General features: G+C 36.7%; 1 protein-coding gene across 1 annotated transcript in view; it reads right to left on the reverse strand.

Moving 5' to 3' along the window:
* Nucleotides 1-5095: 5095 nt before the first annotated feature.
* CWC27 (CWC27 spliceosome associated cyclophilin) overlaps nt 5096-27332 on the reverse strand; it is a 100259-nt gene continuing 78022 nt past the window's right edge. Inside the window, exons 12-14 of the mRNA XM_058827804.1 lie at nt 25416-25525; nt 22524-22627; nt 5096-5508 (exon numbers count right to left, since the gene is read on the reverse strand). Coding sequence (XP_058683787.1) covers nt 5346-5508; nt 22524-22627; nt 25416-25525 — 377 coding nt within the window. The 3' untranslated portion in view covers nt 5096-5345. The remainder of the gene's footprint in view (nt 5509-22523; nt 22628-25415; nt 25526-27332) is intronic.

Below are 27332 nucleotides of genomic sequence, written 5' to 3' on the forward strand. Positions count from 1 at the left end.
TTGACGTAGAAATATGACCATCATATCATGCTTTGTTCCAAAGCCAGTGCATTTCATAAATTAGAAATAGGAACCATAGCAAAAGCTGTTCATGTCAGGATTTGTTTTCTCTTCCATGTGACCGTCTAGGTCAAGAAGTGTAGATTTCCCACCTACCTTCCCTATAATCTAACTTTTTTCATTTAGATTTGGTGAATTAGTCTTAAAAATGCAAATTTTTTTCTGATATGTCGAGATTTTGGGTCATTTTTTCCCCAGAAGGTGCTGTCTTCTTATCTGCAGTCTTCTCTCATGTCTGCAAATTTAGAGTTGTTAAGGCAGGGTCCTTGTGCTTTTTTAAAACAGTGCTTGAAGAGTAGAAGGTTATTAGTACCGACCAATTTGTTTAAAAAAAAGCCTTAATCCTTTTTTCCCCAAAAAAGTAGCTTTCAGGCTTTTGTACTGTTCTTGAGTAATGCCAAACAATCGTAGGTGACAATCAGCCTCATTCTGAGGCCAGATCAGGTGCAATGCTATTTTGGTATGTGTTTCAGGAATAACAATTTTAAAAATAAAAGAGGTACAGAGGGAGTGTTTAAAAAATAAAAAAGTTTAAATATAAATATTAAACCTAATCTCTGAAGCTTTGGCAAAATGTATTTTGCATTTGTAGTATGTACAGAATCTACACGGGCACACAATAAAATAAAATGCAGCTTCATCTTTTGTGTGTGACTTGCCTGGTGGTTTACAGATTCTCCAGCTCAGCACTGGGAAGCCAGCAGACATACAGAGAGCTGGAGAGGACAGTGGGCCAGAGGTTAGCTATAAGTGCAAAAACTATTGATAAGTTGAGGAGGGGGAGGACATAAATTCTTTTTCTGGCCCTTGGTAATAGAGGCTGACAGGGAAGGCATGATGATGAGAGAAGTGGTGATGAAGTCTGTGGAGGCAGAAATGAATTCTTACGTGTCTGTGTGAGATGCATAAGAAAGACCTGCATAAGTGTGCAGTAGCTTGTAAATACACTCGTCTTATCTGTGACTTATAAATGAAGCTTGTGCTTTGTGAGCAGGTTCTTAAAAACCCAAAATAAGTGAAAAATCAAATAGAAAACCCCATCTTTGATGGATACTGAAGTGGAAGTGAAATCCCGCCCAGAAGAAGTACCGTGAAAATGAATTTAGAGGAATATTCTGTTGTGATAGCAGCTGAGGTGCACAGGCCTCTGACAGACTGTGTACCAACCTGCCCTGGGTGCCTTGCAGACCAGAACTTACCCATCAGGGAGCCCCACTGTGGGCCCAGGGTGTCTGTCAGTTTGCATGAGGAATTTGTGACTACCAAAGTGGCATGTGGCACATCTGCCCAGGAAAACCAAAGGGAATCACTTTATGGCACTTGACTGGAAGTAGCAAACTTCTGGTACTTGCTGTATCAGTAGGGCAGGAATGTGCTATTGAGGGGTGATCAGATACATGCAGAAACTTTTCAGTTTACATTCTCTATGCTGTATGTACATTTCCAGGAACTTTATAAATAATGCCATTATATGATCAGCTCATTCTTTGTTACAGTGAAAGATGCAAGCAAATACCTACATCTTTTACTGAGAATACACAGGTAAGAAGTCCCCTCATCTTCTAACAGCCCAAGTCTGTCATCATTTAAGTAATGACAGATGCACATGTCTCTGCCAGAATGAGGCAGAGTCTGGAGCTATCCTTTCTGTCTGAAGCTAGTTTTTATGTTGCCAAAACTTAATTGTGTCTTTTGCAAACTAAATGTCCTCTAGACAAAAGCAGACAACATTGCTGTGCAGTTATTTTAACCATTTTAGGTCAGACACTCTTCTGCTGGGGAAAGGAGACAGTATGGGAAAAACCTCTTCCCAAACCTGCTCATGCTGGAAGCAGCAGCTCAGGGAAAGCTATGTAATGCGGCCTTGCAGACTACACTCCTATCAGCCTAGGCATAGTAACTATTTGACAGAAATAAACCATTTGTTGTATTGCAGGGTTTTTCTAGCTCCAAAGCAAAAAGGGTACATTGTACTAGCTGTTGGCATCACTGACAGCATTCGAGGCAAGCCTTTAAGCTCTTCTTGAGGATCTTGCTATTACCAGATGTGGCCTAGAAGGACCTTATCTACTCAAAACCCAGCTGGTTTGGAAGTGAAAATGTTGACTTTACCAACATAATGGTATCTACAAGGATGAAAAGCTTTTCCCCCACTCCTTTACAGTTAGGAAAATCACATTCCCTCTTACAAAATGAAAGGTTCCATTAATGCTTATATTAAAAGAAAGGCAGGGATGACTGGAGGGACTGTCTCGTAGAACATTTGTCAACATTGGCCCACTGTGTTGGTAGCAAAGCTGATGTATTGAAATTATAGGTTAGCTGCCACTAAATATTGGTAGACCTTTGGTAGATCTAACTCAAAATTCAGTCATAATCTGAGTTTATACAATTTTTAGCTTGATGTAATGAGTAATCAAAAAAGCAGGCAGTGATGGTGGGGAAGTAGAGCATACCCAGCAGTTTTAAACACTGCCTTGTCTACAGAAACAACTACATATCAACATTGCAGTTTGTGTCTTCAAGCTGGACAATCTGTGCTCATAATTAGTGTTTTTAGGAAGTAGAGTTTCACAAGCAGCTGTCAAGTCATTGCTTTTGTGTTGGTAGTGCATAGACAAATGTTCCTAGCTGTATGTTACAACTATGTAGAGATTATGTTCATGTTTATACAGACACGTGAGGCCATAAGAATGGAATTTGGGAGATGCTCAATAAAGAATTAAGAAAATATAATCAGTCAAAAAAATCTCATTACCATAGAACAAATCCTTTCTTCACCCACAAAACTAACTTTCTTCAGTTTTCAACCACTAACCTAGTTCAATATGACTGTTTCACAGAGAGGAAGACACCTGGCCACATCGTATTCCCCACTTGATTTTCAGTACTGACAAATAAAAGGTGTAACTCTGAGCACACACATTTCACAGTCTATAAAGAACAATGCAGTGCTGTACCATTCAACATTTCATGTAATTACAGCAATGCCACATGATAAATGAAATGGGTTTGAGTTAAAATTATTCTGCTAGCCTGGCAGTATGGGAAACAGGCAGGATTGTTACTGGCAGAATGGGAGTTACCTATGACACTGCAAACTATTTGTTTCAGAGGAGTGCCATCATTTCAACTTCTTTCTGTAAGGTTTTTACTCTTTGGTGTTGGCTTTACCTGAGAATGTACTTCTGACATAAGCTTTTCTTAACTTTGCTCCAAACATCTCCTAAATGAAGTACATAACTAATTTTGCTTCACTGAAATGAATAAATTTTAGACACCTTAGCCCATTTCTAAGTAACTTGTAGTTGACTAGTTGTGATAATCTGACTTTCAATGCACACTTACCAAGAAAATGTCAACATAGTTACACTCTTGTTCTTGTCAGGTTACCAGTCCTGTGTATGCAAGGTCCAGACTTTTCAAACCTCTTCCAAATGAGCAGAGTCCTAACCCCCAAGTTAAGTTTCCTCTATGGGCTTCTCTACTGCTTAAAACTGGGAACCATCTAATACGGTTTACTCAGAGCTGCTGCAGGTAGTCAGCAAAAATATTCAGCTAAGAAGGGTGCTAGTCAGATCGTCCATTTATTGACTCATGCATCCTACTTCAGGTTGCAGAAAAACTATATAATTAGAGCATTTTTTTTATTCTAGGAGCAGTAACTGTTCTGGAATTGATGCTCAAGTTTCTTTTCAGATGTTCACCACCTTTTCCTCCCTCCCATCTCCACCAGAATGGGGGTCTGATATGCTCATTTCCTGTTGTGACTGATATAAAAATTTCTCCACAAAGCAATGAATAGAGATAACAACATGTGACTTTAGATGTTCTTCACTTTGCCAGCAGCAGCCTGACAGAAATGACTTAATGATTAAAAAACTTTGACTCACTAGTTTGTGAATGGCCATGTTAAGGAATGTAACCCCTCTTAACTTCTTTACACTATGGCACAGTATAATTCACTCAGCCTAAGAGGAGGATAATGACAGCTTTATACAGGATCTCACTTCACACCTCCAAGTTTTCTGCTTATCTCAAAGGTTACACTGTGCATTAAAGCAATAGTCTGTATTAATCTAACCTCTGACATTTCGGCCATATTAACCTACCAATGCAGGTTTATGTACCTCACACCTCAAACCCTATCAAGAAATTTGGCAGTGGCAGCTTGATAAGGACGGCCTACCTTACTGAACTTGTTCTAAAAACAACAGCAGCAAAAACACTGCTCTGGTGCCACTTTTTAATGACCTTGTTCACTCTTCTTTAGCTACTGGCCATTTGGGTAATTCATGTTCCTGTGGCACCAGAACTGCTGTAAAGAAGGAGCGATGGAAATTCCTGTTTATCTGTAAAAATATTAACGTCTAGGGTTATAAAATATGAGGAAAACCTGTAAAACTGGAAGCTTGAGCTGTTCAATTTTAGATGATAGAAGAATTGTTAAAAGCGGGGTTATGTTTTAAATGAGACTGATCACATTTTGTTTTGTTTCTGTACTGGACTAATTAAAAAACAAACCTTCATTACCTGCTACTTTACAGTGAAAGTTCTACCAAAGGGATCTTTCTGGTATTGCAACAAGTGGTTTAAGCAACCATTACATCGTATTCAGATTCTCTTATTTTATTCATGTGGTATGGATAGTGAAATAACACATTAAAATGTATTATCGCAGCTTCCCAAGATGGTATCTGTACTCGAATGTGTATTTCAAAAGAAGGAGGCAATAGCCAGATTCTCAAATTAAAGTTAGCTTGTTGCAAGAAAGCTATGACTGCTTTAAAAAGTACTGGATCATCTTAATTCTGCGTCAGAGTGGTTCAGGCAGGCAAAGTTTACATGCCTTTTAAAGAACAATTAAAATAATTAAAATTGTACTTTCATAAAATCTTAAAAGCCTGCAGATGGGGTTTCCATCTTCTAACCTGACCCTCACACAAATTCTAATTCATTACGGTGAAAACTTTTTGATTACCATATTTTGATTAAACAAAGAATTTGACTACTATAATTAAAACACAGATAAAAGTCAAGTCGGCTGTTTTATTAAATACATCATTCTAAAAACCTTTATAGAGGCTGAATAATGAATGCATTGAGAGCACTTGACTACACAACTTAAGAAACAAATGATGGCTGTGCTTCAAAACTGCACGACAGGTTCTTGAGAGATTCCTTTTCACACTTGTCCAGTGGTATTTTTAGCATCAGCTTACAAAAGAGCCAGTGCTTTATTGCAGTCACTTTCCAAGGCAGCTCTGGCTAACTTTACACTCCTTTTATCTCCTTTCCTTTTTTTCTCTCATTATCTTCTTGCTTTCTTCTCTTCTCCTCTTAGTTACAGGATTCCGTGGATCATAGATCTCAAAAGTGTCTTCATCTTGCATGCTTGCATCTTTCACCTTTCTGCTTCTGTCTTCAAACTGAAGCACGTGTGACATCCTACAAAATAACCAAACTCCAACTCAGTGAAAGAAGCTATTAGTAATTATGATACACATGGCAAGATTTCTAATTTATTTCTGAGCATAGAAAAAAAGAACTGACCTGGCTTTCTCTTGTTAGTGGTTTTTTTAAAAAATTTCTTAGAATACCCTTATAAGGTGATAATAATTACAATAATTACATATACTTTTGTAAAGACTCCTTTTGAACAGCACAGTTAAATACAGATAGAATTGTCTCTGGATTTTATTTCACATACTAAATTCTGTTCTCTTGTTCTATTTAGCCTAATTTTTCCCAGGAACAGGGAGTGTTTCTCAAGTTTTCCTATTAGTCACTTTAGACACCTTTCAACAGGGTGGAGGGTTTTACAGAAGTGGGGAAGAGTTTACATGGAAAACACTTGAAGCAGGTATACAGAAGATCAAAAGGGGAATGCTTCACGTCCTGCTGCTCCACATTGACTTGGTTCAGATCATGCTTTTTAATTCTTTGAATACCAGACTAAACAAATGCCTTGTTCAATTCAATGTTTTTCCTACTGTTCATGTGAAATTTCTCCCCCCATTAGGTATTTCCTAATTTCAGCAAATTTCTAGTAATCAGAAAACATCACTGTTACATAATGGAGAAGTGGCGCATGTAAACCTCAGGAGGCTCAACAAGGCTAAGGTTTTATACCTGGGCAACTGCTTCCACATACTGGAAGAGGAAGGGATTGAAGCAGCCCTGCCAAGAGGGGCTTGGGGGTGCTGGTGGGTGAGAGGCTGGACATGACCCAGCCATGGGCACTCCCAGCCCAGAGAGCCAAACGTGTCCTGGGCTGCATCCAGAGCAGCGTGGGCAGCAGGGCCAGGGAGGGGATTCTGCCCCTCTGCTCTGCTCTGCTGACACCCCACCTGCAGGGCTGCATCAGCTCTGGGGTCCCAGCACAGGAAGGACATGGACCTGCTGGAGTGAGCCCAGAGGAGGCCAGAAAAATGATCAGAGGGATGGAGCAGCTGTCCTGTGAGGACAGGCTGAGAACTGGGACTGTTCAGCCTGGAGAAGGCGAAAGCAGATCTTACTGCAGACTTTCAGTACACAACAGGACTTACTAGGACAGATGGTGACAGACCCTTTAGCAGGGCCTGTTGTTACAGGACAAAGGGTAAAGGTTTAAACCAAAAGAATGCAGATTCAGATGAGATAAAACATTTTTTAAGACAAGGGTGGTGAAGCACTGGAACAGGCTGCCCAGAGACATGGTACATTATTTTTTCAGGGAAAACTCATATGTCTAGGCAAAAACCACACTTAACCTTTGGGTTTTGTGTGATCAATTTCAAAAACTTCTTTGACTTTGATGGGACAGCCTTAAGAACTATACTGAATCTCATCTGATCTAAGCATATCAATCTTTATAGCATGTCTTTGTGACAGAAAATCCAAGAAAAATGAGCAAGTTTCAAAAGGAAAGTTTTGTGGCCAATGAAGTACTTCTTTATTGGTCTCTTGCAACATGTAAGACATTCTAAACGAAACAGTTTTTAAAGAGCTTCAGTGCAAATCTCCATACATAAAGAAAGGGAGGGAGAACCAGCTCAGTTACTCCAGATTACAATACATTATTAGTAAAGAAACCAGAAAAACAATCAAAACTATAGAACATATGTGATCTGCTTGAATGCTTTAGAAAATTCCTAACAACAAAAATGGAGAATTTTCATCACACCATCACAACTGATTCTTGACATATGTCTTTCATAAATACTTAAGAGTTGTTTTCAGCGTAAAAAACTTAGGTAGTTTATAACCCTGTCTGCACTACTAACACCCAAACTTATTTTTTTTAGTCATCTCTACAATTCAGAATAACATTATGTACCATCAGAGTGACTCATGGTTGCATATTTGTAGTTTAATTATAAAAACATTGTCTCACAGTGGAGGGACTGAAGTAATTTATTTTAGCTAACATGCTTTCTGCATTTGTCATATTCTTCTCAACTTATTAAAGATGAGTACACATATCAAATCCCTCTGTCCTAGTCTGAATAAAGTACAGGCCTAAGAGATGGAGTCATTCTTTGATGCATGGTTTTAAGCTGTGTTATAGGAGTGTAAGTAGAAGTGTAGTCACACTTAGTCCTTTCATCAACTCAGGTTCTTCCAAGAATACTACAGCACTGGACATAACCTGCAGGATACAACTAATAAGAATTAAAGTTAAATACATCTCTAATTCTTGGGTCAGGCCATACAGTGTCCCAAACAGTCTGCAAATTAGATGCAGTGGATTCAGACCAAGCAGTATTTACTTCTCCCCAAGAGCTGAAAGAAGTCATAGTCTCTGACTCTTATTCATAACTTTCCACTAAGACATTCCCAGCTGTGATTAAAAATAAGCCAATATTAAGAAACTTTTTGATATTCCCAGAATCAATTTTAGATCCAACATCTCAGAGGTAAAGCAAAATAAACATAGAATGCAGTGGAGATTTTTAAGAAATAGTTTCTGTGAACTTAAGCTTATTTTAGCAGGTCACACATCTTCCCAGGTAGACCTCTTCTGCATCTATATGAATGGTGAATCACAGTGAATACTGCTTTTCAAAAGCGATTAAAATTTTTTTTTTTGTTTTTTTCTTTAAAGGAGCATAGGAAGTATTTAATTATTATTTCTATATTAAGCATTTGAATTTAAACTAATCTTACTCAAGTTTCTCCAACTGAAGTTTGCATTTGCATAATTTTCCAAGTGCAGAGTTAGGGCGTAGTTCCACAAATACAAGTTTCACAAGACTTTTCCTTGTTCAATTTATAGCTCTCTTCCCTTCTGCATGTTCCTGGGTTTGGTGAGGAGCTGGCTGCCCAGTCATACTTCTGTAGTCACTGTGCTGAAAGCGGTAACTTAATCTCTGTATCTCTGGTCTTCAGGGACCCACTAACTTGTGCTTATCACAGCTCATTATATATAAGAGAGACATTAAATTTTAAAGTCCACTTTTCTTCAAAATTTAAAGGATGAGAGGTAGTCAGTGCTACCAAGCAAAACTCAAAAGAAAACAGAACCTCAGTTTTGTGGAAACTTTTTGCTGAAAGTTTGTAAAATAAAATAGCTTGCCAAAACTGATGACTTGGGGTTTGAAGTACATAGTTGTGGAAGTAGTTCTCCTTCTTCTATAGAAGACATAATCACAAAATTATTTCCTTAACAGAAATGAATGACCAATCTTTGCATGGATTTATTGCTGAAAAGGTTGATTTTTACCCTGACAGCTTCCTACAGGCTGACCATGGTCCTATCCCATGTAATGGGGGAGCAGCTACCCTGCATTTCTTTCTTTTTGTGTTATTACAGAAAACTCAGTAGCTGGCTCTCTTCTATAGTCCAAAAATGCAATGTCTCGAAATGTTAGACCGAAATACATTAATTAATTTAAGACAGTTTCAGACACAGCAGAGGATTTCAAAAGTACATGGATACTCTTATGGTCTAGTGATATTCTCAGGTCAGCAAACAGATCAGGCTCTTTTGAACTACCCTAGTGGGATGGTACTTATAAGAAAAGATATGATATACTGTAATCCCTCTGCTTTTGAGATGTGTGAGCCATGCACTGGATCTGAACCATATGCCAGCTGGTGACAGGGGGTAGTCATGTTAAGTGTAGCATAAAGAGAAGCCCCTAGTCCAACAGCTTTGGCCTTTCTAGAACCCCCTTTGAGAGAAACTGAAGTGGCAATCAATGAGCTGAGTAATTTTGAATCTTGGCAAGAGTAAGGAAGCACTATGCTTTTGCTCTACTGATGAAGCTGAAACCTCCAAGTATACTCATGCATCAGTGATTTTTATATTAACTGAAATGAACTTTCAAAGCTGTATTGTCCAAGACCACACTTGTTTTTCAAACCGATATTGCTGTTGTCTGATACCACCTCCCTACTGTCCCCTTCAACTTTCCTTGCACAGCTGGCCCCACAGAGAAAACCTGGTGCTTGCAGGGAAACCTGGGACATTATCTTGCACTTAACAACATCAGCATTTTACACAGGAAATCATCAACAAGTCTGAGCAAAAGTTACAACCTGCCAACTCTGCTGTAAGGGTAGTAGCTTCTGGCAGAGCTACAGCAAATTCTCAAGCAGTTTTAGGCAGCTTGCACTTTGGATGTGCCTGCATATAACACTGCAGTTGGTGCCATACTCCTTTTTGCACTAGATACATACAAAATAAATAAAACAACTAATCATGTTGCTATAAAATGTTGTGTATCATAATTTTGAACGTTATGGCTATGCTTTATGATAGTTATTGGTTCTTTCCATCAGGCTGACTAAAATGAATGCAGAAGGAATAAGTATCTGTGTCAAGAAATTCATTGTTGCATTGTATAGGCTGTCTAAAAAAATGGGACCAATATGGACCGTAACTACTAGTAGTACCAGTTGTTTCTGAATTTAACATTGATTGCAAGTAACAGGCTTCCTATTTTTCTCAATTTCACATTGCATCCCATATTTAAAACAAAAACAATAATAGGTACTCAAACATGACAGCTTTCTGCAAATTATATTCTACTTGATGCTAGTTTTCCTTCAAATATAGTAAATGTTGAAGTGTAAGCATCAATCATTAATGTAGGAAACACTCTAGCACTTTCCTTCCATCATCTTCAAGATAGGCACTGGAAAAATAACTCAAGTGCACAGATGAGAAAACAGATGAGAATACACAAATCAAAGCAAAGGAGATCTCTCCCCCTAGGAAAAAAAAAAAAATTAGGCTGTTCTGGAAGAATGAACTCACTGGCACTCTCTCCACTCCCAGTAGAGTGGGTGGCACAGGAAGAGGAGAGACATTTGAGAAAGACTGCGAGACAGTTAAGATACTTCCAAAAACAAAAAAGAAAATTGAGGAAGGTAAAGACTAAATAAACATAAGAATGAGAAACAAAAAACAGAGAGAAGGAAACATCAAAATGTAAATCAGTGAAGAAAATTGTCAAATGACAATTAAAAAGAAGCAAAAATTTTGAATCAAGGCAAGAGAACAAGAGTACAAACAAGGCAAAAAGAATGTCAAGGCCATAAAACAAAGGGAATTTGGAAGGAGGAAACACATTACTAACATCTAATATTTTTCCAGTTGTTTTTTTTTTTTTAATTGAGATGCTACAAGCAAAATAAGCCTCTTGGATCAGGCTGCTGTCATTTCTTGCAGAAGTGTGTCCAAGAGCTTTACAAATAATTTTGTAAACATAATGCAGCAGGAGAGAGTATGTTTGTGTCTCTAATGAAATCTGCAACTATCACTAAGTGCTCTGTGCAATACAACTAGCAAATTTCATAGCTTCTCTCTGCCCTGTGTCACCATCCAGATTTGTTTTCCTTCTTGTATAACATAACATAACACATCATCCCTCTTTTGATCCTAAGGGGTCTTGTAATCTAAGTTTCTCTCTCTTACAGATCATTAAAAGAAAAAATAAATTTACCAGTACTTGAAGTAGCTTTTAATTCTTACAGCAATGAGGGTTGATATCCTAATACCGTGATAGACCCAGTCTGAAAGATAGATTAATCTATCTAATTATCACTGTTTCACACAGCCACTTCTGTCTCCAGAAAGATGTTTCAGGAAACAATTTCCTTTGTCTCATTAACTCATAGTACTGGAGCTGTGCTAAATTACCTACAAAAGCTTGTACCCCTCTGCAGCACTTTGTATTTAAACCTTACACTGTATCACACATTTCCATCATGCCTAGTTTGCCAAACAAAGTATGGTTTCACTTAACTAAGTATATAATCAGAGAACCATAGAAACACTGGGGTCGGGATGGACCTTTTGGATCAACAAATTTAGCCATTGATCCAGCACTGCCAAGCTCACCAAACCATGTCCTGAAGTGCCACATCTACATGTATTTAAAAAATACCTCCAGTGATGGTGACTCAGCCACGTCCCCGGGCAGCCTGTTCCCATGCCTGACAACCTTTGTGGTGAAGAAAATTTTCCCCACTATCCAATCTAAACCTCCACTGGTAAAACTTAAGGCTGCATGCTCCTGTCTAATCATTTGTTAACTGGGAGAAGAGGCTGACTCACATAATACTTTCTAATAATAATTTCTGGTCTTAGGTTTCTGCTGTGATTGTTACCACTAAGAGATTTCACTCTTTCTTTTTTTAAGTACTTGTTTTTACCATTCCACATTCCTTGTTTCACTTTCCTCATCTCCCTTCCTAATGATGGGAAGAGCTGATTTTTTTAATGCTTTCATAAAACCCTTTATTTTTCATGTTTATTGACTTGGTATTTAAAAAGAGAAATAAAGTTTGTTGTTCAGATCTAGCAAAATCCAAATAATCAGTTATTCTCTAGAAGTTTTGAATGTTAAAAAAATGCTTAGAGGAGTAGTGAGAAAATAGTTATACATACAGCTATGTGCCATGTTGCAGCCCACTTCAAATGTTAAGTATTCACATCAAATACTTACTGCTTCAAAATTATATTGTTTCAATCCATGTTAGTGATTATAATACAGATTTTTACATAGAAATTCTCAATTTTACTATCGCTATAAACACAGCTCCTCCCCTGCACTCTCCTGAGGTTAACTGCAAGACCCAAGTCTATCAGCTTATAATATTTCAGCCTTCAACTGTTTGGTTTTCACTGGGGTAGAGTTAACTTTCTTCACAGTGGCTGATGTGGGGGCTGTAATTTGGATTTGTGCTGAACACAGGGTTGATAATATCGTGATGCTTTTGTTATTGCTAAGCAGAGCTCACACAGAACAAAGGCCTTTTCTGCTTCTCGTGCTGCCACACTGGTGAGAGGACAGGGGGTGCCTCGGAGGTTGGGAGCAGACACAGCCAGAACAGGTGATGCCAACTGACCAAAGGGATATTCCAGACCATGTGACATCATGCTCAGTATACAAAGTGGGGTGAAGAAGGAAGAAATGGAGATGTTTGGAGTGATGGTGTTTGTTTTCCCAAGTTATTCCTGTCATGCAGGATGGGACCCTGCTGTCCTGGAGATGGTTGAACACCTGCCTGCCCATAGGAAGTGAGGAATTCCTTGTTTTACTCTGCTTGTGGGGCTTTTGCTTTTCCTATTAAACTATGTGTATCTCTACCCAAGAGTTTTTCACGTTTTACCCGTCCAATTCTCTCTCAGATTCTGCTGGTGGGGCAGTGACTGAGCAGCTGCCTGGTGCTTGGCTGATGGCTGGGTTAAACCATGACAACAATGGAGGGTTTTTTTATTACTGCTGTTCTTGCACAAAGCAAAAACCTCCTCAGTGTTAACCAAGTAAAACTGATGAAAACACACTTTAAAAATATTATACAAAGCCTGTACACTTCTGTTAGCTTTAACTAGTCCTTTGAATTTGTATATTACAGTTACTGGAGGACTGAAAATTGGCTTAACCTCTTCAGAAAGACCAGGAACTTTTGGGTCATCCACAGACCAAGGAGTTAATTGTTTATATTTTCTCTCTGTGTTGGCCTACAGCATAAAATGATGAGAACAGAACTTCTGCACATATTTCTAAAATAATAATTTTTGAGATAGTTTATTTGAATGTAATGCTTAATTTTATCACAAAATATTCATGGTCACAAAAATGGGACCTCCAGTTTAAAAAGAACCCCAGTTAAAAAGATACCAGTTTTTGCAAAACTAGGCACAAAGTAACCCAATCTTGGTGTACACTAATATAGTATTGTATCCTTGGATTGTTCAATATAGTACTAAAAATCTTGTTCTCTTGAAAGAACATTTAATTTTAAGTTATCTTCTAAGAGGAGGGGAAATCACCTTAACTACGAAAAAGCTCACCTTATTCAGTGATAATGTTAGGGAAAATGTGATGAGTTCTCATAGTATCAGGAGAACTATGTAAAACTATAATGACTTACTTTTCAAGCAATAAATATTTTTCTACATAAAATTCTGTTATCCTATCTTGATATCGCTTCTGTTCTGTAACAATTTATATATACAGTATATTCACACTACATCCTTGACCTTTCCACAAAAATGTTATGTAGTTGATGCAAGAAGATGGAAGCTTTAAATAGCAACTGCTCCTGGTAGAGTACATTGGTATGGAAGACTGAAATGAAAACTCCAGATGTTGTTCCAGACAGGACACCAGTACAGAAAAGCTCTACACAGCATTTACTCCAAGGACTGTAAGGAGCCACCATACCAGAATAGACCAGTGATCCATCCAGTCTAGTATCCTGTCTCTGGCAATAGCTTGTACAACATCTGATACTCTGAAGTCAGTCAGCAAATCACCTCCCCAAGTTAACACAAGCAGTCAGGCATTATTGTATCACCACAGAGTTGGAGTGAAAAGAGTACTTTTCTAGCATAAAAATACTGAGATTTTCAAAACATTCAGATTTCTCTGGACACCCTCCCTTTTCTTTTGCTCCTCTCTCTCTCATTCTGAATATATCCAAATCTTTACTTCTTAAATATGTCATTCAATGAGATGAAGTTAGGGTACTTGAAAAGGTGTGTAAACATGCAGAAAACTTAAGCCAGGCTAATAAAGATTTAGAAGGTTATTTCTTCATTCTTCACTCGATTTTTTGGCAATAAAAAAGTCAGATTTCCAGACAGTATATCTAACACTAGATATGCCTTGACTGAAGCATGGATCATCTCTGAATTTAAGTCAAACAGTAGCCAAAACTCATATGCTTCATCCAAATAAGCTCAGATATAGAGGCATTAACAAAAAATAAACAAGCAAAAATCCCCACTTCAAATGCTCTGAGACATGCTGAACAGCTAGAGGCAATCAGTAGACAACATCAGCAGATCTGTTAATATGAATTATTGACTGAAGCAGTGGGGTAGGGATCGGCATTTACTGATCAAGCAAAGTCTGACCATATTCTAGCAGTACAGGGGTGAAGGTGGAGACGAAACTGGAGGAAAAAAAGAAAGATTTACAGCAGAAGGGTTTTTTTTCCTTTCTTCCTTTAAAGGTTAGTGGCAGTACTAAAACCCAAACAAACGCTTCTTTTTTTTGCCAAACAGAAAAGAAACCTCTTTTTCCAATGTGTTTCTAATACAGACCTCTGGCATTCATTTATCCTTTGTAACAATCAAGTATTTTGTCAACTTTTAAAAAATGTAGTTGAGTAAATCAATGGCCTTAGCAGGAGAGACCTAATATAGAGCCAGTTTTTCCAGACTAGTGAAGGAACACTGGCTCAAGTCTGGATGGGAGGAGGGGAGCAAACATGGCTTTAATCCATCTTTGTGCCTCACTGGCATAAATTACAGCAGCACTTTTTCTGTCATTCTCCAAGCTAGCATCAGCATGTAAAACAGACTGCAGCTTAGCTTTCAGGGGTTTACTGTGCTTGTCACAGTTAAGCTTCTGCAACTGAAGCTGCAAAGACTGGTGCTAATCTTGAGGAAGCCATATTTCATAAGCCTAAATTCAAGTTTTTGTAGGGAAAAAAAGCGCTGCATTTTATAAAATGTATATAATACAAAGTTTATAAAAGAAATACAACCAGTATTTTTAGGTGTTTATCTTGAACTTCACCCTGCAAATTTCAATAGTATATGCTGCATATAGGAAATCCTGGAAATAAAATGGAACAGATTATCAAATGTATATGGATTAAATACTAACAGTGTACAACGTGACTTAGTTCTTAACAGAAATTAAATATGGTAAGATAAAAACAGTCTGGCTAACTTTAAGATTTACCTGATTCTGATATTGCTATTTCAATCCAAAAACACCCAAGCCCAAACCAATTCTAGCCTATACTCTACAATAGACATTCAAAAGTGATGCCTTGATACTGTTTTAAGACCTAAACTCTCTGTTACAAAACCTTTTACTGTGAGAATACAAGGTAAGTAAAATATTGTGTGTTTCCACTCCTGATAGTGCCACATTTTCAAGAAACCAATCATTAAAAAAATGGCAATCACAAAAAAAATATTCTGAAAGGAGACTTCCTTGTATTATGAACAAAAACATTTCTTAAAGAAGATAGAGTGAATAACTATTGATGCTGAATAGAGAATACCTTCATTCAGCATACAGATTTATTTTTTGTTTGTTCTGGAGTAAAATAAAACTATCTCTACAAACAGAGTAAAAAACTGTACACTCAAATTGCAATTATTGTCCTGGCAAAAAGAGCTCAGTATTAGCACCCAATATTCCCACAATATTTAAGTGGCCTCAGTGACAGTTTCCTGAAATTCAGAATTTGGAACAGATTACAGTATCTAACTTATATAAACCAGGCTTCACTTTAAATGGTTAGCACTGAACTGCTGTGAGTATTTTGTCCACAGAACCAATACATTAATAAAACCAGATTTTATTATCTTCAATTTCTGCTAAAATCAGGTGATCTGATCTGTGTAAAGTACCACTGTGCAAATCAAAATACTTTTTGACTGAGAAGATATGTTTAAAATATGTTCTAATATACATGAGATTTTAAACAATGTATTAAAATAGGCATGTCATTAAAGTCACTTGAATTAATTTTGATCCTCGTAATATTACATAAGATTTTTTACCAATAACTTAGAGTATGATAGTCTCTACAACACTAGTAATTACACAACATGGACATGAAACCATCCATTTAGCGAGACATGAAATACCTTTTTGTTTAAAATACCTTTAATGTGACACAGTTTTCACAACAACCTTTTGTGCAAATTGGAAAGTATTTTCAGGTGTTGACTTTTTCCCTTTGATTTAAAAGTCTATTTTTCCTATACCTCAAATTAACCAACATTTAGAATAGTTTAGACTCAACAAAGGTAAGTAACCAGAAGAACTTTAAACTGAAAAACCATGTGAAAAACTACCACCTCATTCCAAATTCCCATTTTACTCATTCTTTCTTGTCCCACAGTATATCTGAAAGCTGAATGGATTTATGTTATTTCAAATAAAAAGAAATACTAAGTTTCAGAGTCTAGACATACTTCCAAAAATACTTAAGTGACTTATTTACATTTGTCGCTTAGTTACAGCTGTGACAGCACTCCACAGGGAAGGAAAAAGCTGATCTCTTCTGAAGATTAAGAAGCTTTATGTTTCACATGTAACACCTTACATTCCACCCAGGAAACACTGCAGTGGTTCAGTTATGAAGCACTGGCATTAATTAAATGAACTATATAGCATGCTGGCAATCTCAGTCAAATTCTGAAAGGCTGCAGAGTGCATTACTGAGAGCAGATAAAGACCAATGATGAGATCTGAATCCTGAAGAAGAAACCCTAAACTTCTAGCCAGGTGCAGAATGAAGGAAAAATTACTGGGCTTCACTGTAACACAAGCTCTAAAATCAACCGGGGGTCTGCTTTCAGCCCTGACTTGTGAACTGATGGATTAATAGCAGACCAAATCCTTCTACAGAGGATGATACAGATTTTGGCTGATTCCCTGGTGGCAGCAATTTTAATGCACTTCACATAATCATGTTCATCTGGTAAGGTACAACTTTCACATATTAATATTGCAGTTTATACACTGAATATTGAAGATCCAACAGGATGAATTTGGCATCTTCCATCAAAACTGAAAGAAAAGTCAAAACTGAAGAAGTAACAATGTAAAACCATATTTATTAGAACTCAGATTATCAGTATGGAAATAGTTTTTAAGCAGGAACAGAATATCACCTCAATGCAATGTTCATATTATAGAATCATAGAATGGTGTGGGTTGGAAGGGACCTTTAAAGGTCACCCAGTCCAACCCCATGGCCATGAGTCATCTGCCACCCCTCTGGGCAACTTGTTCTAGATACTCTATCCTCTAAGTAAAGAATTTCTTCCTAGCATGTAATTTAAAATCATTATCCCTCATCCTGGCTCTATCTGCCCAAGTAAAAAGTCACTCTCTCTCTTCCTTTTAATCATCATTTAATTACTGAAATACCTACCACAATAAGGTCTCTCCAGAGCCTTTTCTTACCTAGCCTGAACAACCCCAGTTCTCTCAGCCTTTTCTCACAGGAGAGATATTCAAGCCCCCAGTCATTTTTATGTTCCTTCCCTGGAGCAGGTCAAAAAAGTGCAGGTCCTTCCTGTGCTGGGACCCCAGAGCTGATGCAGCCCTGCAGGTGGGGTCTCAGCAGAGCAGAGCAGAGGGGCAGAATCCCCTCCCTGGCCCTGCTGCCCACGCTGCTCTGGATGCAGCCCAGGACACGTTTGGCTCTCTGGGCTGGGAGTGCCCATGGCTGGGTCATGTCCAGCCTCTCACCCACCAGCACCCCCAAGTCCTTCTTGGCAGGGCTGCTCCCAGTCTGCACTCTTGTCTGGGATTGCCCTGGCCCAGATGCAGCACCTTAGCCTTGTTGAATGTTATGAGGTTCACGTGAACCCAGTTCTCAAGTTTGTCCAGGTGCCCCTGGGTGGCCTCCATGTCTTTAGTGTCACCTGCACTGCTCAGCTTCCTGTCACCTGCAAATGTACTGAGGGTACACTCTGTCCTACTGCCTCTGTCATGGATAAAGACACTAACAAGAATCAGTCCCAAGAAGTGAATGAACAGGCATGTGTTCTCAATCAATCCATGCAAAAAATAACTCATCACGATTTCCTAACCTATGTGTCTTCCATGTCTTATAAGGTTCTGTAAACTTGACTGGTTTTGTCATGTATGTCAATGTAGGCTATTTTAGTGGTATGGAGTAATGATAATTTTGAGTTTTCAGTTACTTGATAAGGACAATTAAGTTTTAAATTCAAGAATGGTACTGGAGGCGATTCCTGAACCTTTTTGTGCATTTTGTCTGTGAGATTGTATAAATAACGGAGATCCTACATAGATATATGCTAAATTGATTTTGCAACCAGGTGAGTTTTCAAAAAGCAATGTGGCGGCTTCCTTACAACTGAAAATTCCACCAACTCAAAAGCTGTCATAGCACCAGTTATACTTCAGCATGCCAATGAATCTTGCAGTTTCAGGAAACCTCCACTTGTTTTAAAAGATCAGAGACAGAAGAGTGTAAGTCCAGGATTTTGGTTTAGGACATGTATTTTTATAGCAGAGAATCTGTTCCTTCCAGAAAAACTAGTATTCCATATAGTAAAGTGTAGATATGTTTCTCTCATTTCACAAGCATGTAAGGTTCCTAAAAATTCATCTGGAGAGCCCTGATTTTAGGAGTAGACAGCCTAGTTTAATGTCAAAGTGAAAAGCTTAATGTGGTAATGGTTGGTTAGTTCATTTCCACTTATGACTATACTGGAGAAGAATACAATTACAGAACATATGTATAATATGAAGTTTTGAATGTTTATTGGAGTATTTACAATTCATGTGATTTTGGCAAAAAGGAGTAGCAGTATGAAAAATGGGATACAATTTTAAAAGTGCAATGGCAAAGTTCCAGTAAGAGTAATCAACAGTATGGGTGTAGGACAGAACTCAGGCAACCATTCATTCAATAGGAAAGGATTTGTGGCTTAGAAAGGATTGTAAACCAGGCATAAAAAAAATAGAAACAAAAAAGTAATCCTTCCACTGAACACAGGCAAAGACTTAGCTGAGGGCTGTATCTTGTCTCAGATTTCACATTTTTAAAAAAAGCACTTGGAACTCTCAGAATTACTTGATCAAAGGGTATTTTACAGTACTAAGTATGACTCTTATCCTATTTGAAGAGGAATATTTTGCACAGATAAGCTGAAAAAATTTTTGATTATTCATTGCATCAGAATTTTTTTATCCAATTGCTGGATTCTCTCTATGAAAAATACTTCGTCATGTTCACAGGATCTGCATCATTAGTTTCATTATCTGCAGCTGCTGTAACACCTTCTGGAATGAAATCTGTGTTTGACTACAGTTGTAACTATTTGATATTATCATTAGAACCCTGAAGTGTCATTACTACCTGAATGGGTATCACAGGCATGCAAGTGCATGTGTTACGGTAAGTCCTAAACAAAATAAGTAGCGGCAATGTTCTGAATAAGCGTAGCCTGTGTAGTATTTTCTTTTTAAAATTCAGGCCTATCAAGTAATCCAAGTGACAAGTATCAAGAAATAAACTATTCCAGATAGGTCATCTGCTGTGACATGTTTGGTTTTCATAATATTCGTTTCTAAGCAAATGACACCTCACTGCAACTGTGATTGACCTCACCTACATTTTGGGGAAAAGTCATCTTGGTTAAGATTTTAAGCCAAGATTTGGCTGAGTTCTGCCAGATAATCTCTATGTACCTCTGCAGCACTCTACACAAACTTTAAGAACGAGAAGAATCTAGTAATGCGTCTGAGTCCTTCTTATTTGGATTGAAAACAAATAAAGAACAACTAGTGATTAAATAGTAGTGAGGACATCTAACCAAACATTAAGAGGAAAGCACAAGGATTAGTTCTCAACATGAAGCCACAAGGGAAATAATGCCTGGAAGAACTCAGATGAAGAATGTCTTTCTAAGGTACCCAGATGCTGTAAAATCGTGTCCATTTACTTTTGTCAGACATTTTTATTCTTTGATCCCTTCTTTGAGCAGATATCATGCTTATTATGATATTTTGGAATTTGGTAAAAGAAATTGGATTTTGATTGCTGCAGACAAATATAGATAATTCTCACAGAACAGCAGAGGTTGCAATAAAATGTCTCAGCAAAGATTCTGATATCCCACATTAAAACTTAGTCTTATGCATTTCTCTTCAGCACTCCTCACAACAGTTCCTCAGATGCGTTCTTAGACAGTAAAATCTGGTAATAATTATCAAACACCATACACACTGTTTACAATAGAGTCATATTTCTTCATTTTTTATTGCATAAAAAGTAGAATGCTGCTGAAAAGTGCCCAAATGTCTGCTATGCACCATGCCAATACAGCAGCTCAGCCAAATATGCAGAGAGAAGTTTGCCAAACAAAAGAAAACATAACAAATTGGTAATGGTTTCTATCTTGACAGAGAATGAAAATTATACCTCCATGTGTGGCCACTCATGGACACATAAAAATGTCTTAGAGGCAATCATTTTACCTCAGATAACACACCCTGACAGTAGAGCAAAGCATACTGGCAGGCTCTGCCTTCCCATAAAAACAACAACCATAACCTACAACATGGCCTGGAGGAAACATGTTGTTTGTGTTTATCATATATGCATATGCCATACACTAATTTTATTTCACAAAAATCAAATGAAGTAAAATTACTGTCTTTTGAGAAGTAGATTCACACTAAGAAAGAATTTTAAAATGTGATGTCATTATCGTTATCTCAAATATTCCTATACAACAGATATACTGAAAATGTAAACACTTAATCCAAAATATGCAATTTAACTTTACTAGTGTTTTACACAATAAATAATAGCTTTCAGAAGATTTCATTGCTTTGTTAATGTTGTTTATAGGAAATTTGTGTAACATACATCTTACAATTTACTTGGCCTCATAGTAAATTATTCGAAAATAGACTGTCTCATCTGTCTGTAAAGTTAACATGAACACTTACTGAACTACAAAATTAATATGATATTAATTATTAGTCTATTATGTAGTTTCAGATTATTCTAAGTATTTTTTTAGTGCAATTCTTAATGTAATATTGTTTTCTGAACAAAAATAAAACTTCATAATCTGAAATTATGCACTTCTTCATTCAGTAGGAGTGACAGTGCATTACTGACAATTGGATATCAGTAGTTATTCAGAAAAAAAATAGGAAAGATATGTTTGAAGTCTATGTATAAAGTATTTAAAAGACTGTTCATATTACTGTGACAAGAAAATATTTGACATGAAGATCAAGTTCATAAAAAGGCTCAGGTAAAGGAATCTTATACTGGACATGGGATGTTTAGACCGGGAATTTGGAAGTATTTCTTTACCAAGAGAGTGGCCAACACTGGACCAGGCTTCCTGGAGAGGAGATCAATGTCCCCAGCCTGTGAGTGTTCAAGAGGCATTTGGACAATGCTCTCTACAACATGCTATAGCTTTTGGCCATTCCTGAAGCTGTGAGGTAGTTGGACTGGATGATTGTTGTAGGTCCCTTCCAACTGAAATAGTTATACTATAATTCTGGGAGGACTTAGAAGCATTTTGGTAACTCAGAAAGATCTCAAAATATCAGTGAAATCCAAGGATCTTGAAATTTCTATTGTATGTTATCTCTCATCCTCAAAGAGCATGAGGTAGGAAAAGACATAATGAAGGAAGAAAACACTGTTTGAAGAAGCAACAAAATAATTTTAAGTCATATGAGATACAGAAATACCAGTTGTCTTAAAACATTTGCCAAGAACTTTGTTAAAGTTTCTATTTTACTGGTAATTTTGCTGTAGTTCCAATGGCTTATGCAGACAACTATGGAAAAAATAGGCATAGACAGCCTATTTTCTTGGACCAGCTGTAGCGTTTGCCTTATAAACGGATGACATATTCTTACAAAACTTTTTTCTAGGATTTATTTTCTTTTTTTGAAGCATTTTATGCATTTTTGCATTATGCAAACTTTTAGGAGTGTTTAACAGCATGCAGCCTAGAGCTTCAAGATCACACTTGAAATCATATTGATTTCTATTCCTTTGATTACCTAAGGTGGGTAGTTTGAATGAAAGATGAATGTGAGACAACAGGGTACACGCTGATTCCTTGACTTGGAGACACTGAGGCAGTAGCTTTATCAACTTTAAGCCCTCACTGCCTTGGGGTCACCCTACACTTCAGATGAGTCAGTCTATCTTCATCTCATCCATCGTTTAAAAATACTTACCATCCCAAACACACAGTTTTAGAACGATTTAAAACTAAAGAATGCTAAATGTCATCTACTCTCATGCCTTATTTTTCAGAGTGCTGAACCAGTACCTTTTAGCTGACTCCTAATCAAGCAGCTGACTTCACATTTGGCGTTTCCTGCTACTCAAATTTATGCTTAGCAATGAGACTATGCTAGTATAGCAGAATTTCTATTTGTAAACATAGAAATGTAAACAAAAAAACTCACCATCCTTCATCATTATCTACATCAGGTTCGGAAAGCTCATTTTCAGGAGTTTCTTCAATTGCCTGGGTTAACTTTGTTTTAAATCGGTCCAATAATGCCAGTGTCTGAAATTACACACATGGTTTTAGAGAAGTTGTATTATCTCTACACACCAACAGGCATATACGACGTTTTTATTATTTTGAGAATAAGTACAATGAGAGAAATCTTTCATATGAATTTGGAAGAAACCCTTTAGAGAGGTGAGTGAGAGAACAAGAGGCGATGGTGGGTGTGAGAGCAGGACTGCATGGAGCGCAGTCATTGAGTGACTGGACAAGCAATACTGAGGCAGCAAGAAGGGAGCTGCCTGTCAGGTGTAAAAAGCTTTACTCCTACCATCTAGTGAAATAAAAAATGCATATTTAAGGAACAAATACTTGTGGCTACTTACAGAATAAAACTGCTGATTAAATAACACTGCTGACAATGAATTTTCCTTTCTGAACCCACTACTGTCCTCTTTTAAAGCGATCCACTGTATGAATTACAAACCATTCAAGTCCTGAAGACACAGTTTAACTAATATTTATATACTTTACATTAATGGTCTTTTAAATTATGTGTGGAAATTGAAAAAATTCAAAGATGTGTCCCAAATAAAAGGAATAGCTTAACTAATTCTACAGATACAAGTTCTTATGCTGCACACATAAAGCTCATACTCATTTAAATCTGCTATTCTATTCTCAGACATTGCCTGATCTCTCACAGATAATGAAGTCACCAAATCTCAGATGAGACCCAATGATCATACCACAGTTGTTGTTTCTGATCACCTCAAATGGGAGTTTGATTATACAAAAGTCATATGCCTGAGCCTTGTGATGGTAGAGAGGGGCTGTTAAAAAAAAAAAGCAGAGCATATGAATAATTTGCACAGCCCACAGCTTTTTATTTTGCTGATACTTGAGACATTCCTGAAAATGAAAGCATCAGGGAGTAAGTGCCTAACTGAATTTATGTGGCAGACTACATTTGATTTGTAGGTGATAGGCTGGCAACCTATGTTGTAAAACACCTCTGTATGGCTGTATAGGTTTGTTTGGTCAAGTTTTTCAAATTTAAAAGAATAAAAACTAAACAAGAATAGAAAACAGAAATAGGAAATACCAGAAGTGTTCACTGGAATCAAATTTCCTTCTGGGAGCAATCTTAACTTGAGGAGTTTCCTGGCTTTTGAATTCTTCCAAAAACATATTTTAGCACTGCCAAGGGCAGATTTTGGAGGACTTTTTTTGCATTTACTTTCTTTATGTTCTGTCTGATCTTCTGTTTAAGATGAGAGAGAGGAAAGTTTTGAGGCTATTTGGGCCTGCAAATCATTCTAGTTATATAGCTTTCCATACTGTTGCAAAGAAACACTGTACTTGCAACACCTGAGACAGCAAATCTTTGCCTAGGTCATCAGAAGGAAACAAACTGACCCTTTTAATATGAAACTGTGACCAAAAAAACCCCCATGATCCTTGTGTCTTGTCTAATTTTCTCTAGTGACAGTATTCCTGTGAATAGACCTGATGACAGAAATAATTTGAAATACCTTAGTAGGCATTTTTGCAGTGAGTCACTAGATGCCATACTGTGCTTCTATATAACTTAATAATTTGACCGTTGTAGAATAGGAGGGCTAAGTCTTCCATTATCTAGTATTTTAGGGAAACATACTTTTTCTCCCTCTTCCTTAACAATTGCACCGAGGATGGAAAATGGTATTTTGCTGTAGGATCAGTTACAAGGGGTGTGAGACCAGAAGAGGCTCTCCACAAGTCAAATGGATTTCAAAGAACTTGATTAATTATTGTTGAATAGTTGCCAGTAGGGTTACGTTAATAAAAATTAAGATCTATTAGAATATATATTCCTATCATCTCATCTTGTTTTCCGGTGATGTCCAGGACAGGTCTGATATAAATTCATTAGACATGGTTTTAAGTCCCTTGTTCCACACTGCCAACAGAGCTTTAGTACTCCTTGATTTAAAGATAACGGGATTTTGAATGTACAAAGTTTCCATAAACTTCTTAGTTTAGAGCTAAATCAGCTTGCAGCATGTATAAAGGTTTGCCAAATGCTGCTTTGAAGTTACTAAGCCTCAAGTTACCAATCTCTTCTAGATTCAACATGTGAACAGGAACATCTTTGTAGCTGAACTGACATGGAATTACAAACCAGTGTGTTTGAAGTACAGCACAGATTTTGAGTTGATGGTATTTCCAATTCGTAGGCAGTTTCATGTATTTAACCATTTTAAGACCTTCCTATTTTAGGGAAAAAACCCAACTTTTGTAAGGCAAACCTTACTTTGCTCATATTTGCCTACTAAAATCTACAGACATCCTAACTGATTTTGAATAATAATTTTCATTGTATTTACAACAGCTTCTCTTTTTATAGCGCTTATAAATTATTTCTTTCATTTCACAGCAACAAGAAGTATTGATGAATTTCATATTTTTAAACCATAATTTAAAATGTTAAAAGCCCCAGCTAGAACAAATGCCAAATGTGTAAACTTCTGTCCCACTGTTACCTTACGGCAAGGAAAACATAAGGTGAAGAAAGGCAAACTCTCACAAATGTAATCAAGGACACCTCTTCTTGACTAGCATTCATTTTTAGAAGTCTTTAGTAACTAAACTGGGAGTCCTTTCAAATACACATTGAAAATTCACTTACCTGTCTACCTGGGTAATTAAAATATTTATTTTTATGAATAATAACTTTCTTTTAATGGAAAATGAAACAGATTTTAAAACTTTGCTTTAATACAAATGAAGAGACAAACATATTAAAAAATGAGCATAATTAATTTTCTGGATTTTTGTTGATTTCAGGCTATTAAAGTATTACCTGATCTTCACGGGAAACGCCTTTCTTTGGCTGCTGCTTTCGCTTGTCTTCATATTTTCTCTTCTCCTGAAGGTATTCTTCAACAACACTGTTTGGAGCAGGTTCCTCTTCTGAATAGAGAAACATATTTGGTTAAACAAACTTAATTTGGTTTCATGATTTAATGTCTTCTTGGAGATAAAATACCAGGCAAAACACTCTCATAAAACATTTCAATTGTACTGCTTTCTCAGCAGTAGAATGATTTGCTACTTGCTGAAATGAAAAACACAACACTGTACTGGGCAGAGAATGAGTCAAAAGATTTTTGTTTCAATTATATTTTACTGTGGAGCCAGGGAAAGCAGGATAACAGAAATAAAACCTCTGATGAACACTGTTGAAATTCCTTTAACCAGATGACCTCCATTTCTGAAGATCTGGTACAAGTTGAAAAGTTATGTGTATTAATATTCTGCGACTATATGTTCAAAAGTAGACAAATACAATTTATAGAAAATTCACAGTTTTCCTCTTCTGTAGGCTGAAGCAGACACAAATCAAGTCCTTGTTTTTGCAATAGGGAAAAAAAACCCCAGTAACATTTAAATTTTAAATAATACATCTTGTCAATCAGGAAAAAACTCTTTTTTATATACCAAAGTGATATATGGGTCAGTCAAGAACTACTCATCTTTGTCTCTTTTTAATAGTGTCTTCACTGTAGAGTATTTACTGTCCCATTAAATTATTAATGAATAATTTATTAATGAAGAACTTAATGGGACAAAAACTGAACTGGAAAATTGATCAATACCATACTTTCACATTATTTTCTTCTTCTTCAATAGCATTTAGATATTGTAGATATTAATTTAGTATACTTAAAATTTATGTACACATATTTACATAATTGCTACTTCTGGTAACTAACAGAAGAATAAAGCCCCTGGATGTCCACTGCAAATGATGAATAGAAAATATTTTTGGAGAAAACTGCTTCAAGAAATTTCAGGACATACTGCCTGGTGAACTGTAAATCTAAATGAATTTGTTGTTATCAGGTTTTTAAAATGACTGCTGACAGCTGTACAGAATAAGTTATTAACTCTAAACTAAATTTCTCTCGCAACTCAAGTTTTCTATGAAGTTTATAAATACAGCAGTTTGTAATAAAAGGAAATATATTTGTAATGATGTATCTACATTTAAATATTTGTTTACATATTTCTACAAATAAAATACCTTATTTCCTTTTTATCTTAATTTCTACATTGCATTAAAACAACATCTAAACCCTTTCTACATTGTATTTAAAGGGTACCAGGGAAAACAATCAAACATACTTAATACCATTCAGAGCTGGGTTCTTTTGCTGTTTTCCAGTTGATATGTTGGATATAATCATGAACAGAGTATGACAGGTACCCGTAAGATAAAGAAAGAAAAATATATCTTCCAGAATGATAAAAATAGAAAAATGCATATATACACACATTTAGGAATGATTAAACAGCTGCATGAATAAAATAAAATATGCCATAAAATCTCCTGCAGCATAGTATCAGATGAACTGAGGAGAACAGAAGTTCCTAAAAAAGCTATCACACACAATGACAAAGCTCAGTATTTCCCCCTATTATGCCAATCTCTTCTACTAATTAAAGAATTATTCCTAATTCAAGACCAAGCCCCTGTCAAAATAATGCATTAATTTTGGCATAAATAAATGTAGCAAAAGTGTTGACTATCTGGGAACAACATAATGTCTTCTTTTACTAACCTTTAGCCCCTAGATAAATAATTTGAAATACAAAACCATCCGCTTCCTTATAAAAAACATCCTTTCAGGTGACATTTACCTAAATAAGTGCTTTGAAGGTAATCACATTTATGCCATAATCAATATAATTGCCCATCTATGACAAGCAAAAGAAC

The sequence above is a fragment of the Poecile atricapillus genome, chromosome Z (assembly GCF_030490865.1).
Source record: "Poecile atricapillus isolate bPoeAtr1 chromosome Z, bPoeAtr1.hap1, whole genome shotgun sequence".
Taxonomy (NCBI): Eukaryota; Metazoa; Chordata; class Aves; order Passeriformes; family Paridae; genus Poecile; species Poecile atricapillus.